The sequence below is a fragment of the Staurois parvus genome, unplaced genomic scaffold (assembly GCF_062004578.1).
Source record: "Staurois parvus isolate SC_StPar_1 unplaced genomic scaffold, SC_StPar_1.0 ptg000575l, whole genome shotgun sequence".
NCBI lineage: Eukaryota > Metazoa > Chordata > Amphibia > Anura > Ranidae > Staurois > Staurois parvus.
In genome coordinates, this window is record NW_028318371.1 from 7,890,869 (window position 1) to 7,908,271 (window position 17,403).

At 47.6% G+C, this 17,403-nt stretch overlaps 1 protein-coding gene across 5 annotated transcripts in view; it reads left to right on the top strand.

The window, feature by feature from the left end:
* Positions 1-17,403, top strand: part of METTL25B (methyltransferase like 25B) — a 65,402-nt gene that overhangs the window by 1,200 nt on the left and 46,799 nt on the right. For all 5 annotated transcript variants that reach the window (XR_016315266.1, XM_089692098.1, XM_089692095.1 and 2 more), the window contains exon 2: positions 11,830-11,914. Coding sequence is in view for 1 of the 5 variants with exons in the window: in XM_089692097.1 (XP_089548223.1) it covers positions 11,897-11,914 (18 nt within the window). In the remaining 4 variants the exon portion in view is untranslated. The remainder of the gene's footprint in view (positions 1-11,829; positions 11,915-17,403) is intronic.

Genomic DNA, 17,403 nt, shown 5'->3' on the forward strand with positions numbered 1-17,403 from the left:
GGGAGTGTTTTACTAGGGGGTGGGGTCTGTGTGCTTCACTGTAATCACACTGCTGTGGATGGCTGTGCTGTGCAGTGTGCCCGAGCTGACAGGGAGGAGGACTGTTTTGTTTACATACAGTTCTGCTCCCCGTCGGAGGTCCTCGGAAATCACTGGGCGCCAGCGAGTAATCACTGGCCAGGACCTGGTGATTGACGTCTGCGAATGGCGGCACGGGTAGGGCGCGCGTCCCCTTACTGGGGATGCAAAATCACGTACAGTTAGGCCCACATATATTTGGACACAGGCAGAATTTTAGTTTTTTTTCCAGTATTTACCAAAACATATTCAAGCTATAGTTATATAATAGATATGGGCTGAAAGGTGTAATTAGAGGGTATGTACATCCAGAGACTGGGTTTTCTCCTTTCTGATGCTTTGCCTGAAGTCTGGAACCCATGGACATGACCAGAGACTGGGTTTTCTCCTTTCTGATGATTTGCCTGAAGTCTGGAACCCATGGACCTGACCAAAGACTGGGTTTCCTCCTTTCTGATGCTTTGCCTGAAGTCTGGAACCCATGGACATGACCAAAGACTGGGTTTCCTCCTTTCTGATGCTTTGCCTGAAGTCTGGAACCCATGGACCTGACCAAAGACTGGGTTTCCTCCTTTCTGATGCTTTGCCTGAAGTCTGGAACCCATGGACCTGACCAAAGACTGGGTTTCCTCCTTTCTGATACTTTGTCTGAAGTCTGGAACCCATGGACATTACCAGAGACTGGGTTTTCTCCTTTCTGATGCTTTGCCTGAAGTCTGGAACCCATGGACATGACCAAAGACTGGGGTTCCTCCTTTCTGATGCTTTGCCTGAAGTCTAGAACCCATGGACACGACCAAAGACTGGGGATCCTCCTTCCTGATGCTTTGCCAGGCTCTAACTGCAGCTGTCTTCAGTTGTTTGTGGGTCTTTCTGCCTTTAGTTTTGCCTTCAGCAAGTGAAATGCATGCTCCATTGGGTTGAGATCAGGCGATTGACTCGACCATTGCAGAATATTCCACTTCTCCTTCAAAAGCTTCTGGGTTGCTTTTGCAGTGTGTTTTGGATCATTGTCCATCTGTACTGTGAAGCGCCGTCCAATCACCTTTGCTGCATTTGGCTGAATCTGGGCTGACAGTATATCTGTAAACACTGCAGGATTCATCCGGCCGTCTTCTGTCTTATCAATAAACACCAATGACCCAGTGCCACTGGAAGCCATGCTTGCCCATGCCATCACACTGCCTCCACCATGTGTTACAGATAACGTTGTGTGCTTTGGATCATGAGCTGTTCCAAGCCTTCTCCACACTTTTTTCTTCCCATCATTCTGGTAGATTCATCTCAGTTTCATCCGTCCAAAGAATACGTTTCCAGAACTGGTCTGGCTTTTTTAGATGCTTTTTGGCAAAGTCTAATCTGTCTTTTCTATTCTTCAGGCTTATAAATGGTTTGCACCTTGTGGTGAACCCTCTGTATTTGCTCTCGTGAAGTCTTCTCTTGAGTGCAGACTTTGACAATGATACACCCACCTCCTGGAGAGTGTCCTTCACTTGTCTGGATGTTGTGAATGGGTTTTTCTTTACCATAGAGAGGACCCTGCGATCATCCACCACTGTTGTCTTCTGTAGACGTCCACTCCATTTTATGTTGCTGAGCTCACCAGTGCATTCTTCTTTCCTCAGAATGTACAAAACTGTTGATTTGGCCACTCCTAATGTTGCTGCGATCTCTCTGATGGATTTGTTTCATTTTCAAAGCCTTACAATGGCCTGTTTCACTTGCATGGACAGTTCCTTTGAACGCATGATGTAGGTTCACAGCAATAGATTCCAAATGCAAATACCGCACTTAGAATCAACTCCAGACCTTCTACCTTCTTAACTGATGAAGAAATAACGAAGGAGTAGCCCACACCTGGCCATGAAACAGCTTTTGGCCCCTTGAGAAAGGGGGAGGGCTACTCTTAAGAGCTGTAATTCCTAAACCCTTCCTCCAATTTGGATGTACATACCCTCAAATTAAACCTGAGAGTGTGCACTGTCCGCACATATCCATTATATAGCTATAGCTTGAATATGTTTTGGTAAATACCTGAAAACATCTAAAATTGTGCTGTGTCCAAATATATATGAACCTAACTGTATGTATACGTAATTTTGCGCACCCGTGCCGCCCTGTAGCAGTGTTTCTGCTATAGGGCGGTCAGGAAGCAGTTAATTATGAAGTGCGATCCATTTTAACTCCTTCGCTGCCACAGCCACGTCTTGCACTCTTGTTTACCGCTAACAGCGCAGGCCAAGTCCAACGCTTCTCACGTATGCGGGGGGGGAAGGGGGTTGGGGAAATTGTCATTTTCACGCTGCATCATTACTTAGAACCCCCCAAACGTGAGATATTTTTGAAAGCGGAGGCCCTAGTGTTGGCTGTAGCAATTTTTTTTTATGTCGCAAAGTATTTTTTTCAACAAAAAATTGTTTTTAAAAAAAAACAAAAAAAAACTTTAACAACTTGCCTACCAGGCACTTTCACCCCCTTCCTGCTCAGGCCAATTTTCAGCTTTCAGCGCTGTCGCACTTTGAATGACAATTGCATGGTCATGCAACACTGTACCCAGTGATGGGCACTGGTAGGCGGCACTGTTGGGCATTGACAGGCATCACTGATGGGCACTGTTGAGGAAGGACTGATAGGCAGCATTGACAGGCAGCACTGATCGGCACTGAAAGGCAGGACTCCTATTGCACTGTTAGGTGGCACTGAAAGGCAGCTGTGATGGGCACTGATAGGTGGCAATTGTGGGCACTGAAAGGCAGCACTGATGGGGATACACTGATGATCAGTGTAGATGTCCCTTCTGAGGAATGCTGCTTACCGGCTCTCCTCTCCTCACCCACTCTCAGCGTAAGGAGAGGAATGCCGATAACCGGCATTACCTATTTACATGCGATCAGCTGTGATTGGTTACAGCGGATCACATGATAAAGCCGACGTTATCGGCTCTTTACTGCGATCGGTGATCCAGCGCACCACTGATAGTCGTATCGCGTGCCACTGGGGGGGCGCGCATGCGCAGCTAGAGTGGGAGAATGTCATTCGACATCCACCCAGAACAAGAGAACCGCCGCCCGTCCATCCTTTCCCTATATGGCGGGTGGGAGGCGGTTAATGAATTTTAGTGAACACAATAGAATACACCATTTTTTTGTAAAAGTTAAAAGATGGTGTTTCGCCGAGTAAATAGATACCAAACATGTCACACTTTAACCACTTCCTGCTCAGGCCTGGTTTTCTTTTCTCCTACGTATAAAGATCAGCTTTTTTTTTTTTTTTGCTAGAAAATTACTTAGAACCCCCAAACATACATATATACATACACACATATATACATACATATACACACACACATATATATATATATATATATATATATATACACACACACACACTGGTTTTTGTTTTTGCAGAGGCCCTAGAGCAGGGGTATCAAACTGGCGGCCCTCCAGCTGTTGCAAAACTACAAGTCCCACCATGCCTCTGCCTTTGGGAGTCATGCTTGTAACTGTCAATCTTGCAATGCCTCATGGGACTTGTAGTTTGGCAACAGCTGGATGGCCGCCAGTGTGACACCCGTACATTAGAGAATCAGGGACTTTAGTCGGATCCATTCAGAAGGCTATGAGCTACCATGGATGATACTTGAGCCTCGCTGGATAAGGAGAAGAATCCTCAAGGTTTTGCCCGTAATGCAGCCTTGCGGCGCTGGACCCTGCGCACATGGAACCCTGTGCAGTTTTAAAATCTGACCAAGGCGCTTTCAGCAGGGTTCTATACGGGTCCGAGGCGGTAGCCCCTCAGCATAGGGCCTGAGTCCTTAAAAGTCTATATGACAATGTCCGCCATGATGGATGAAGATTGGTGCCTGACAGAAGTCAGGGACCCGCGGCATGACTGGTAAGATATCTCCTTTTTTTCTCTCCGTAAAGAGAAACGAACAAAGCTCTAACTTGGAGGGAAAAGCAGAGGTGTGACTGAGTTTCCACCAGCATGGGGTGGAGGGGGGGTGCTTGGGGCAAGGGGGGGGGGGGGGGTGCTCACTGTTCCTGAGATGTGCTTGATCTTTTTGTTTTTGGCCAGTAGTCAAAAATGGAAGTCGGCCATATTTGTTTGCCTGGAGGCCAGGACATACGTGGACTGCTGCTGAGGAATCTCCTAGGGTCAGGACACAGAGTGAGCTATTCTATAGAGGGCACGTGAGTACTCCCCTGAGGGGGAAGGGTAGACCAGCTGGTCAGTGGCTCATAAGGCAGCATGTGCATTGAGTGTTTTCACTTCAGCACACTACTTGCATAGCTGTATCTTGAGATCTGTGTTACTAGTGGAGGTACACAGGTTTGCGCTATCTGAAGTAATGTCTTCCAGAAAGCGGAGTGGGGGAGGTGCAGCAGGAAAGGGCACTAATGTACCACCGCCAGATACTGAGGAACCTAGCCAAAGGTCCACTGTAAATATCCTCTCCTGACAGGCCAGAAGCGACTGGGCAGTCTGAGCCACTGCGTCTATCTGGCATTGTGGGGCTTCTACCTCAGCATATGTAACCAAGGATGATCTTCCTTCAGCCTTAGCGGGTTTAGAAGATAAGATCGCTGGGATGATTGCATCAGTTTATCAGGGGACTAAGAAGCGGGATAGATCCCGTCACTAGAACCACCAATCCTGGAGCAGGAATAGGTGGAGCCTGAGGATGAGGAAGAGCTGGAGGAGGGTCAGCCAGTAGAATTTTTGTCTGAGGAGTCACAGTCTGAGGAGAAGCAGGAGGTCTTTGCCTCCCAGTCTCAGAGATGTTTAGTCCAACACCTCACTAATATGGTACTGTCTGGATTCAGGCTACCTCTGATAGAAACCTCTGAGGTTACTTATTGGGCTCTTTGAAGCCTTCACAGAGTACTCAGGACTTTCCGGTGCATCCTCTTCTGAAGAAAATTATGCATGCTGACTGGGACCACCCAGACAGGGTTTTTGTTCCACCAGGTTTTCTGTTTTGTACCCCATGGAACAAAATTGTTAAGAAATGGGGGTTGCCTGTTGTGGATGCAGCTGTTTCATCCTTGAATAAATCTTTACATGTCCTGTGGACAATGGACAGGTTTTCAAGGACCCAGCAGATAAGAAGCTGGAGTCCATCCTTAAGGCCTCTTTCTCCCTGGCAGGTTCTGCCGCACAGCCAGCTGTGGCAGCTATTGGCATTTGCCAGAGGCTTTCTGACCGTGTCAAGCAAAGGATTGGAAGACCATCAGGGCAGGGGAATGCTCTTAAGGATTCAGTTCAGCAAACTTCTTGCTTGGCCCTCTTATCAGTGCACATGCACAGGGTTTTGTGGCTGAAGAGTTAGTCAGCAGAACTGCCGTGCAAAAAAAAATTGTTGGCAGGTTTTCCCTTTCATGGGGAATGGCTGTTTGGGGAAGATTTGGACAAATATATCCAAAAGATTTCAGGGGGTAAAAGTACTCTTCTATGCTCTAAGAGGAAATCCAAACACCCTCTTTAAGGTGTTAGGGGCTTTGGTTTCTGGGCCCTCTCTACCAGGCAGTCGTTTTGCCAAATACAGGTCCCAACCTCCAGGGGTAGATCTCAGAATCAAAACCCTGGGTGCAAAAGTCATCTAAGACAGACCCAAAGTCTGCCTCCTTATGAAGGGGAGCCACTACTTGTTTGGGTGGAGGGAATGCTTTTGAATTTTGTGGCCGCATGGAGGGCTCTAATCCAAGATAAATGGGTCATTTCCACGATTTCTCTGGGGAACAGACTAGATTTTTGGGTATTTCCCTCTCCCCGGTTTCTATGATCAAATGTACCAACCAATCCAGAGTAAAAAAAAGCTTTATTTCAGGCACTCGATTGCCTATTGGCTTATGGGGTAATCACAGAGGTTCCAGCGGGTGAAAGGTTTCAGGAGTTTTATTCAAACCTGTTTACAGTCCTAAAACCAAGTGGGGATGAAAGGCCCATTTTGAACCTCAAGGGGCTAAATCAGTTCCTATATGTCCGATCCATTCGTATGGAATCGGTTTGGTCCATAGTGGCCTCCTTACAGGAGGGAGATTTTTTTGGTGTCCATAGACATCAAGGACGCATACCTGCATGCTTTCCTCACCAAAGATTTCTGCGGTTTGCAGTAGGGGCTCAGCATTTCCCGTTCATAGCACTACCGTTTGGGCTGGCAATGGCTCCCAGAGTAAAATTCTTACTCCGGTGTTGGGACTACTCAGAACTCGGGAGTATCTGTCACAGGTTTTCTAGACTATCTCTTGCTCAAAAATCGGTAGGTGCCAAATCTGAAGCAGGATGTGGTCCATATGCAGATCCTGCAACAGCTGGGCTGGGTGCTCAACCTCAAGAAGTCTGCTCTAGAACCAGTGCAGAGCCTTGAGTATTTGGGGATGGTCCTAGACACGGTTCAGGCAAAGATATTTCTGCTTCCAGGGAAGCTTTGCACCCTGACAAACAAGGTTTGTAGTTTGAAGGCCAAGAGGTATCCTTCAATTCACCTCTGTATGATGTTGCTGGGGAAGATGGTGTCCTCGCTCTATTCCCTATGCTCAGTACCATTCGAAACCGCTGAAAAGGTACATTTTGTCTGGAACAAAAAGATTCCAGCCCTGGGTTACTGCATATCTGTCTCCAGAGGTGCAGCAGAGCCTGAATTGGTGGTTGGTAACTCTTTGCATCCCAATGTTTTCAAGGACGTCTAGCAGCTATGAGGTTGCCCAGATGTAGATCTGTTGGCATCCAGGTTCGACAACAAGGTCGGTCTTTTTGTGTCCAGAGTAAGGGACACTCACGTGGCAGGGGTGGATGGTAACTTGATGCCATCTTTGAAAAAGCTGAAGTTAAAGTGAGGATGGCTTCTACAAATGGATAATGATCCTAAACACACCTCGAAATCCACGGGGGATTACATCAAGAGGCGTAAACTGAAGGTTTTGCCATGGCCTTCACAATCTCCTGACCTCAACATAATTGAAAATCTATGGATAGACCTTAAAAGAGCAGTGCGTGACAGACAGCCCAGAAATCTCAAAGAACTGGAAGACTTTTGTAAGGAAGAATGGGCAAAGATACCTCAAACAAGAATTGAAAGACTCTTGGCTGGCTACAAAAAGCGTTTACAAGCTGTGATACTTGCCAAAGGGGGCAGTACAAGATATTAACTCTGCAGGGTGCCCAAACTTTTGCAGACGCCATTTTTTTGTTTTCTGTTATTTTGAAAGTGTAAATGATGGAAATAAAATCTAACTTTTGCTGACATATTATAAGAATGTCTAATCTGTAATTTGATGCCTTTTGGAGATTTTTCCATCTTTCCTTGGCTTCTTTATGCACATTAATACAAATTTTTAGCTGGGGTGCCCAAACTTTCGATCCCCACTGTATGTGATTGGCAGGATTCTGTCATTTTTTTCAAACGGGGTTGCAGAAGAATGTGGCTGTTGGTACCATTAAGGGCCACGTTGTAGCATAGGCCATTTTTTTTCCAGAGGCCCATTGCATCTCACTCTATGGTCCACACTTTTTACAAGGAGTAATGTATATGTCTCCTCCTGTCAGGTTGCCTTTGTGTTCTTGGGACCTGAACTTGGTTTTGGAGGTTTTGCAAAAGCCACTATTTGAACCTATTGGAGAGATTCAACTGGTCCTGTTGACTCGTAAGGTGTTTCTAGTGGCAATCACTTCTGCGAGAAGGGTGCCAGAGCTGGCAGCTCTATCTTGCAGAGAACCATTTCTGGTTTTGCATTATGATAGGGTAGAGTTGCATCCGTGCTTTTTACCAAAGATGGTTTCTGGTTTTCATCCGAATCAGGACATAGTTCTGCCTTCATTTTTTCCTAGTCCTCAGTCAGCAAGAGAAAGATGTCTGCATACCTTGGATTGAGATCATGCTGTAAGAATCTTCTTGAAGACGACAGCACAGGTCAGGAGGTCAAATGCACTATTTGTGCAGCCAGAAGGGCCTAGGAAGGGGCAGGCGGTATCCAAGGCGACTATTTCTCATTAGATCCGCGAACTGATAATTCAAGCCTATGGTTTGGAAGGTAAGTTCCCACCCTTTCGGGTGAAGGCACACTCCACCAGGAGTGTGGGGGCATCTTGGGCAATCCGCCATCAGTGCCTCAGGTTTGCAAGACCACTACATGGTCTTCACACATTCACAAGATTCTACCAGGTGGATGTCAGAGCTGCAGAGGATTCTGCCTTTGGCCCCAGTGTTTTACCAGTAGGTCCTGAAGGATTATTGACAGTGACTATCATGGTGTCACCCTCCCCTCAAACTTTTTATTGCTTTGGGACATCCCACATAGTCATGAATAGCCTGCTCTTTGCCTCGTGATGTACGATAAAGAAAATTGGATTTTTTTTCTACATACTTGTAAAATCCATTTCTTGGATTACATCACAGGACACAGAGGTCCCACCCCTCTTTCGGGAATGTCATTGCTTGCTATAAAAACGGAGGTACTTCCTGTATAGGAGGGGTTATATACAGTAGGGGAGGACCTCCTCTCTGGTCGGCCAGTGTCCATTTACCTATAGGTGGCCTATAACCAGCATAGTCATGAATAGCCTGCTCTGCGTGCCGTGATGTACAAGAAATGGATTTTACAGGTAAGTATGTAGAAAAAATCTAATTTTTTATAGTTTCCCTTTACATTTTACTATTATTATTATTATTATACAGTATTTATAAAGCGCCAATAGTTCGCTCAGTGCTGTACATTACAAAGGGGGACAGAACATGTGACAGAACAATACCAATACAATGCAAAACATGAGGGGATTGAGGGCCCTGCTCCTTGGAGCTTACAATCTAGGAGGTAGGGGATGGTGGCACAGGAGGAGATAGCTGTGGGGGATGGAGTGGTAGGATGAGTGGAGGAGGTCGGCAGGTTAGCAGGGGGTGGGGTAGGCTTCCCTGAAGAGATGGGTTTTCAGGGTGCGCCTAAAGGAGAGGAGAGTAGGTGATAATCTGATGGGTTGGGGCAGGGAGTTCCAGAGGATGGGTGACACCCTGGAGAAATCCTGGAGGCGGGCATGGGAGGAGGAGACCAGGGAACTAGAGAGAAGGAGGTCTTGTGAGGAGCGGAGAGTGCGTGTTGGGCGGTACTTGGATATTAGGTCGGTGATGTAGTTCGGGGCAGTATGGTGGACGGCTTTGTACGTCAGTGTTAGGGATTTTGAATTTGATCCGTTGCGCAATCGGAAGCCAGTGGAGGGATTGGCAGAGGGGGGTGGCGGAGATGGAGCGGTTGGAAAGGTGAATGAGTCTGGCAGCCGTATTCAGGATGGACTGAAGCGGGGATAGCCAGCGGCGAGGCAGGCCAGTGAGGAGGGAGTTTCAGTAGTCGAGTCGTGATATGATGAGGGAGTGGATGAGCTGTTTAGTGGTTTCTGGGGTTAGGAACGTGCGGATTTTGGCGATGTTGCGGAGGTGGAGTCTGCATGAGTTTGTTAAAGATTGGACTTGGGGCTGGAAGGATAGGTTGGAGTTCAGAATGACACCAAGTACTCTGGCCTCTATCAACTTAATTGCTAGTACAAGGGATAAACAATATCCCTTGTGATAGCTGGGGCAGGGACAGGTCCTCCATAGGGGACGCTTTAACTGTTTCACTGTCCGTCGTTTTTTTTGCCTGTTCTGGGCACACATTTTTTTTAAAAATCATTTTAGGCCTGGAGATTACATAAAACCCCTCCAACGTTATATATTTTCTGAAAGCAGATAGTTCCACGTTTTTATGTCAACAATTTTAGGAAATGCAAGATTCCAGCAAAAAGTACACTAAAGTTAATTTTTCCGGTCACAAATAATGACCCAATTTTTAGTAAAATATAAAAGATGAGATTACACCTAGTAAATAGATACTCAATGGGGGGAGATTTACTAAAACTGAAGCACTCACAATCTGGTGCAGCTGTGCATGGATGCTAATCAGCTTCTAACTTCAGCTTAACCCCTTTGCACTGGCGCCTCCTGACCGTTTGAGAGGTTTCAGAAGCCGGGAGGCAGGGCGGGGTTTTAGGGTCGTGTGACTGCCGTGATTTGCTGTCACGGCGGTCACATAATCGGAATAGGTCCCGATCACAAGGGGAGATTGGGACCTTTCCGTGAGTCACGGACATATGTGGTGGGAGCGCGCAGGGCATATGTATTTTCAAATGGTACGCAAATATGCAGCCGCTCAGCGCCCAGAGGCCACATATTTGTGTGCGCTCGACGTCTAGGGGTTAAGTTCAATTAGGCTTTGACAAAAAAAAAAACCTGGAAGCTGATTGGTTTCTATGTAGAGCTGCAGCAGATTTTGGACTCTCCAGTTTGAGTAAATCTCCCCCCGTTGTGTCAAGCCTTAGAATTGTGTGCTTCCGCAAAACGCCCACAAACTTTGGTACACGATCTTTTTAAACAGGCAATGACAGTCCGTAGAAGGAGGTCATTTTAGAGGTAACAGTGTGGTTTTTTTTGTGGGGTGGGGATATAAGTGCATGATTGTAACTTTATTTTTTGATATTTTCTTTCCACTAAAAACTTATTTATATCACACTGGGGACAAAAATTCACTATATGATAAAATATTTTTAACCCCTTGGCGCCGGTGCCTCCCGGCTCTTTAAGGGTTTCAGAAGCTGGGAGGCGGGGTTTTAGGATCATGGGACCGCAGTCACATGATCGGGAAAGGTCCTGATCGAAAGAGGAGATCAGGACCTTTCCATGAGTACCGGACATGTGCGCAGGGCACGCGCTCTCAGCACATATGTTTTTTCTAATTGCACGCAAATATGCGGCCGCTCAGCGTCTAGGCCCGGACGCCGGGAGGCCGCACATTTGCGTGCAGCCAGCGTGAAGAGGTTAAGACAGGTTCTCTTTATTGAGGCATGAGAGGTTTTAAAGACCCCGATGTCTCATCTGCCATCCATTGATGCTAAGCCTAGGTTCAATCCTATGCAGTTTGCGTTTGAGCAGTTTCTGCATTGCGTTTGCACTTTGCATTTTTGTACTTGCGTTTGTTTTTTGTTTTTTTTCATTTTTCTTCTTGCTAGGCTTTAAAATGCAAAATGCATAAAAAACGCAATACATGCTTTTCTCCAGCATTTCCATTGAAGTCTATAGAAACAGAAACACATCTTTTTGCGTTCAAAAAAGTCCCTGACCCTTTCCAAAAACCGCGCCGTGTGAAAACGCAGAGATGTGAACATGTCCCATAGGAAATCATATAAATGTGTTGTATTGCGTTTCTGCAAAACGCTGCGGAAAACGCTTAGGTGTGAACCTAGGATAAAAGAATGCAGATCACCCTCCATTCGCTTCTTCCGTGGATATTCGCTGGTCTCCCTCCCTCTCACCCCACCATGGTGGTCCTGAGCCTGCAGGTGGGATAGCGGGAAACATGGCAGAGCAGATGGGGGTAAGGGGGGGGGGGGAGTTCTAGCCAATTGGGCATTACAGAACCCATTCACACCAGCACACAGACGCTATGTGCTCCGCCCCAAGGGCCCTTTCATACTGGGATGTACTGTGCTGAAATGCATGTGATTTCATTGATTGATGTAAAAGGAATGAGCTGCAATGTGCCCCAAAGCACCCAGGAACTAATAGACCTCCCATGCAGTGAATTGCTGAGATGCGTTGGTGTTCTATTCACAATGAATGGCATAACAACGCGTCACCCTGCAGCGCATGTTTTACTGCAACATTCATGTATTAACAAGCCCTGACATTCAGGAAATGACCTGTTTATTATCCTTCTCTGTCTGCAGGATGTACAGATCTCCCAGAATCCTTCCCACTGACCGGAGGCCACCGCTCATCCCTGCATAGGACCGGATGGCATGTACCATACAGGTGAGTCCTGGTCTCTTCATCTGTGTACAGTGCACAGTACTATTTCCCATATTGTACACACTGGGGGTAATGCTCAGGATCTGTGTAGAGCGGGGGGTTGGCAACCCGTCGATCACGATCGACCGGTCGACCGCGGGGAGCCGACAGGTCGATGATGGCTGCAGTTCTGCCTCCCCCCCAGCCTCCACCGCTCTCGCATTACAGGCAGAGCGGAGAGCGGGAGGCAGCATAGTGCCGGATGGAGGGCAGGCTCGGGGGCGGAATCTGCTCCATGATTGGTTGCTAGACTGTCCTAGCAAGCAATCACCAGCTTGGTATTATGAACTCTGGCAGTTCTTGCTCCCGCCTTCCACCCAGCACTGTGTTGTCTTCTGATCTCCTCTCTGCTCTACACGCACTGACTGGTAGGCAGTGCTACCTTTGTGTGATATGAAGGGGACACAGGACACTCTGGGGGGGCATAGGAGACACTGTTGGGGATGGACACAGGAAACTATGTGGGGGGGAGCAATAGGAGACACTGTGGGGGATGGACACAGGAACTCTGTAGGGGGGGGGGCACAGGAGACTCGGCTGGAGGGGGGGACAGAGTAAACTACAGTTGGGGGGATTTTGCTGAGAAAAGGACAGGAGACACTGCTTTGGGCGATGGGGAGGCAGAGGACACTTTGTGGGGGGCAGAGGACACTGCTATGGGGCAGGGTAGAGGACACTACACATTGGGGGGGTGATGTGAAGGGGGACAGAGGACACTGGTCTGGGGGGTACAGGACACTACTTTGAGGAAAATGGGGCAGAGGATACGACAGGGGGGGATGTGATGTGAAGGGGGGCAGAGAACATTGCTTTGGGGGGAGAGGGGCAAAAGACACTTCATTTGGGGGTACAGGACACTACTGCGGGGGGGGAGGGGGGCAGACGACACTACAGTGGGCGGTGTTTTTAAAGGGTGCTGCCTAGTACCCCCTTTGCTTTACTCCATGTAGTCCAGGTAGACCACAGCCTCTGAAAGGTTGCCTGCCCCTGGTGTAGAGGGATCCCCTGTACACATGTCCCATGGCACAGCGAGCAAGGGGGAGGCCAGTTCCAGAGAGATGGTAGGAGCAGACCGCTCCGTCATGAATGAGAAGTGCTCTTCATTTGAGCAGCAGGGAGCCGAGCCCACAGGTACCCATCTTGCTGCCTGGACGGAGCGGGGGGTCAGACGGGGCAGCGGGGAGGAGGATCGGGGAGCTGGACATTGGAGGTGAGCAGGGGGCACAGGGCGCAATAAGCATTCTTTGAAGCTGCAGGATGTCTCCGGTGGCTCAGCTCTCTCTATCATGTCATGTCTCAGGGCTGAAAGCCTCATGATTGGCAGAAGGAACACAGCAGCTGTGTGAGCTGGACACCTGCCTGAAACCCTCCACCTCCTGATTACCGCCATACCTTGGTGACCCCGCACCCCCAGCTAATGAGCACCTCTTTGCCCCCCACGCTCACAGTGCTTAACTGAGACTGCACGAGCCCCACCACCGGCTGCTGCCTGATGACCTGATGCTTCGGAGGTTCTCCTCTGTCCTGTCCCGCTGCCCCCCCTCCTGTCCCGCTGCCCCTTACCTGTCCCGCTGCCCCCCCCCTCCCCGGTTGGTCTGGAGACCAATGATCCGCAGGCTTCTGGGTTGACTGGCATGGGCATCCCTTCCCCTCACGTGTCTCTTTTGATCCCGACAGTGCAGACGCTGCTCAGGGTGCTGGTGGTGACGTCTATATGAGGTGTCCAGGATTGGGGGAGGATCTGTCTGCACTAGGAGTGCAGGGGGGGGGGGTGCATTTTTTTTTATTACCTGTCAGCTGATTGTTAAGGAAGAGGGCATGCTATCAGTTAATTATCAGCTGCAAAGCATTTCCTTTATTGGAGTATAGGGACTGACTATTGATTGTGGGTTTTGCTTTTTTTTTTGCTTTTTTTTGGGGGGGGGGGTGGGTTTTGGTTACCTATTACTAGTTAGACCCCGTTCACACCTCACCTTTGTAGTTCGCAGCCACAAAACACTCAGTATTAACCCTTTGTTTGCCAGCGCTTTTTTTTTCACACGCTTAACCAGCTGGACTGCCAACCCACAATGTACTGCGGACGGGCGGCCCGTACCTGGACAGCGACGTGTCTGTACATTGCTGGCCTTTCCGGGGTACAGGGCACACATGGGCGCCCCGCCCGCAGACTCACCCCGCCCGCAGACTCACACAGCGGGAGTTTGTCATCAGGTCCTAGCCAATAATTCATGGCCAGGACCTACTGATCGGTCACAGCCCACGGCCATTTATTGACAAACACAGGGCTCTGTACAGAGGGAACAATCTCTGTGTTTCTTTTCTCTGCACAGCAGGGAGAAGAAACAAAGATTTTTAGTAAAAAGCAGCACACAATACACACATTAACACTTGTTAGGCACACACTTAACCCCTTGATTACCTGAGATGTGTCATTAGTACACTGACAGTGTATAGTATTATCACTGATCACTGCATTAGTGTCACTGGAAATGTCAGTGACTCAGTTCCCATCCAGTGTCAGATTGCCCGCTCACTATAAGTGGCTGATCACTGCCATAAAAAAAAATCTTCAGTATATATCCCATAGTTTGTAGACACTATAACTTTCACACACACAAACTAATCAATATACAGTTATTGAGATTTAAGAAAAACAAAAAAACCATGACATCGCAGAATACATTTTGGCCTACATTTTTGGAGAAATCTGATTTTTAAAATGTTTTTATTGAATGTTTTATAGCAGAAAGTAAAAAAATTTGTTTTTCAAAATTTTTGGTCTTTTCTTCATTTATGTAATAAAAAATAAACCCAGTGGTGATCAAATACCACCAAAAGAAAGCTCTATTTGTGTGAAACAATCCATATAAATTTCATTTGAGTACAGTGTTGCATGACTGCGCAATTACCAGTTAAATCGTGCAGTTCTAAATAGCAGAAAAAAATTTTTTTTTCTACATACCTGTAAAAATCCATTTTTTGGAGTACATCACAGGACGCAGAGCAGGCTATTCATGACTATGTTAGTTATATGCCACCCATAGGTGAATGGACACTGGCTAACCAATCAGAGAGGAGGTCATCCCCTATATAATCCCTCCTGCACAGGCAGTACTTCAGTTTTTGTAGTAAGCAATGAAATTCCAGAAAGAGAGGAGGGACCTCTGTGTCTGGTGATGTACTCCAAGAAATGGATTTTACAAGTAAAGCAAGCTATTCATGATTATGTGGGTATGTCCCAAAACAATAAAGAAATTTGAGGGGAGGGTGACACCATGATAGCCACCGTCAATAATCCCTCAGGACCTACTCAGCTGTCCATAAAACACTGCAGCCCAAGGCAGAATCCTCTGCGGCTCTGGCATCCACTTGGTAGAACCTTGTGAATGTGTGAACTGAAGACCACGCAGCGGCGTTGCAAACCTGAGCCACTGACGCCTGCTGGCGGATTGCCCAAGATGCCCCACACCCCTGGTAGAGTGTGTCTTCACCCGAAAGGGTGGGACCTTACCTTTCAAACCATAGGCTTGAATGATCATTTGGTGGATCCAATGTGAAATGTTCGTCTTGGATGCCAACTGCTCCTTCCTAGGCCCCTCTGGCAGCATGAACAGAGCATCTGACCTCCTGACCTGTGCCGTCACCTTCAAGAAGATCCTTACAACACTTACCACATCCAAGGTTTGCAGAGATCTTTCTCGAGCTGACTGAGGCCTAGGAAAGGCAGAACGATGTCCTGGAGATGAAAAGTAGAAACCATCTTTGGTAAAAAAAAAAAAAAAATCGGTTGAGGTCGCAACACCACCTTATGATACAAAACCATAAGTGGTTCTCTGCAAGAAAGAGCTGCCAGGTCCAACACCTTTCTTGCAGAAGTGATTGCCACTAGAAACAAAACCTTACGAATAAAACAGGACCAGTGGAATCTCTCTAATAGGTTCAAATGGTGGTTTTTGTAAAACCTCCAAAACCAAGTTCAGGTCCCAAGGACACAAAGGTAACCTGACAGGAGGAGCAATACGCATTACTCCCTGAAAAAAAATTGTGAACCAAAGAGTGAGATGCAATTGCCCTTTGGAAAAAAACAGCTACTGCTGAAGCCTTGTCCTTAATGGTATCAAGAGCCAATTTCTTCGCCAACCCTGTTTGAAGAAATTACAGAATCCTTCCAATCACATACTTTCATGGGTGCCATTTCAGGAGCTCACACCAGGAAATGTAAGCCTTCCAAGTTCTGTATTAAATGTTCCTAGAGACTACTTTTCTAGCCCCCAACATGATGGGGATGACAGAACCCAATACTCCCCTATCCTTTAGGATCTGGGTTTCAATAGCCATGTCATCAAATTTAGCGACCACAAAGCTGGGTGCAATATGTCTGTGTACCAGGCCTTCCTGGGCCATGCCAGGGCAATCAGTATCACCGGAATAGACTCCTCTTGAATCCTGCATAACAGACGTGGCAGCAACTGAATTGAAGGAAAGGCATAAATCAGTGAAAAATGGTCCCAAGGAATCACTAAGGCATCTACCCCTGCTGCACAAGGGTCCCTTACCCTGGACACAAAAAGGCCGACCTTGCTCTTGAACCTGGATGCCAATAGATCTACGTGTGATAATCCCCATTGCTGGCAGATTCCCTTGAAAACCTCAGAATGCAAAGCCCATTCCTATGGAATCAACCACCGGCGACTGAAATAATCCGCCTGCCAATTCTTCACCCCCGGAATGAACAATGCTGACAAACTTGGAACATATCTCTCTGCCCAGGTGAGAATGTAATTCACCTTCTGAGCCCCTCGACTCCTGGTACCACTCTGGTGGTTGATGTATGCCACTGCTGTGGCATTGTTGGACTGAATTCTTATAGGCCAACCCTGAAGCCTGGATGTCCAATACCTCAGAGCCAGCCCCACTGCCCAAAATTCCAGGACATTGATGGGTAGAACCCTTTCCCGTCCACGTTCCCTGAACTGTGACCTCCTCCAGGACAGCCCCAACCTGAGAGGCTGGCATCGGTGGTTACCAATTTCCACACCACTGGCCGAAAGGATCTCCCTTTCTCCAAATTGTGAGTCAACCACCAATTCAGGCTTCGCAGTACCTCTGGAGACAGAGATATGCAGTTATTCAGGGCTGAAAACTTATTGTTCCACACAGTCAGAATGTTCCTTTGCAGCGGTCTGGAGTAGAATTGGGCATTGGGAAAAAATGGGACACATTCACAGCAACCTCATACAGAGGGGAATTGAAGGATACCTCTTGGCTTTTAAACTGCAAACTTCATTCCTCAGGGTGCAACGTTTTCCTGTATTTAGGACCATCCCCAAATACTCCAGGCTCTGTACTGGCTCCAGGAACGACTTCTGGAAGTTGAGCACCCAGCCCAGCTGTTCCAGGATCTGCATCATAAGGACCACATCTTACTTCAGACCTGGCACCAACCGACCTCT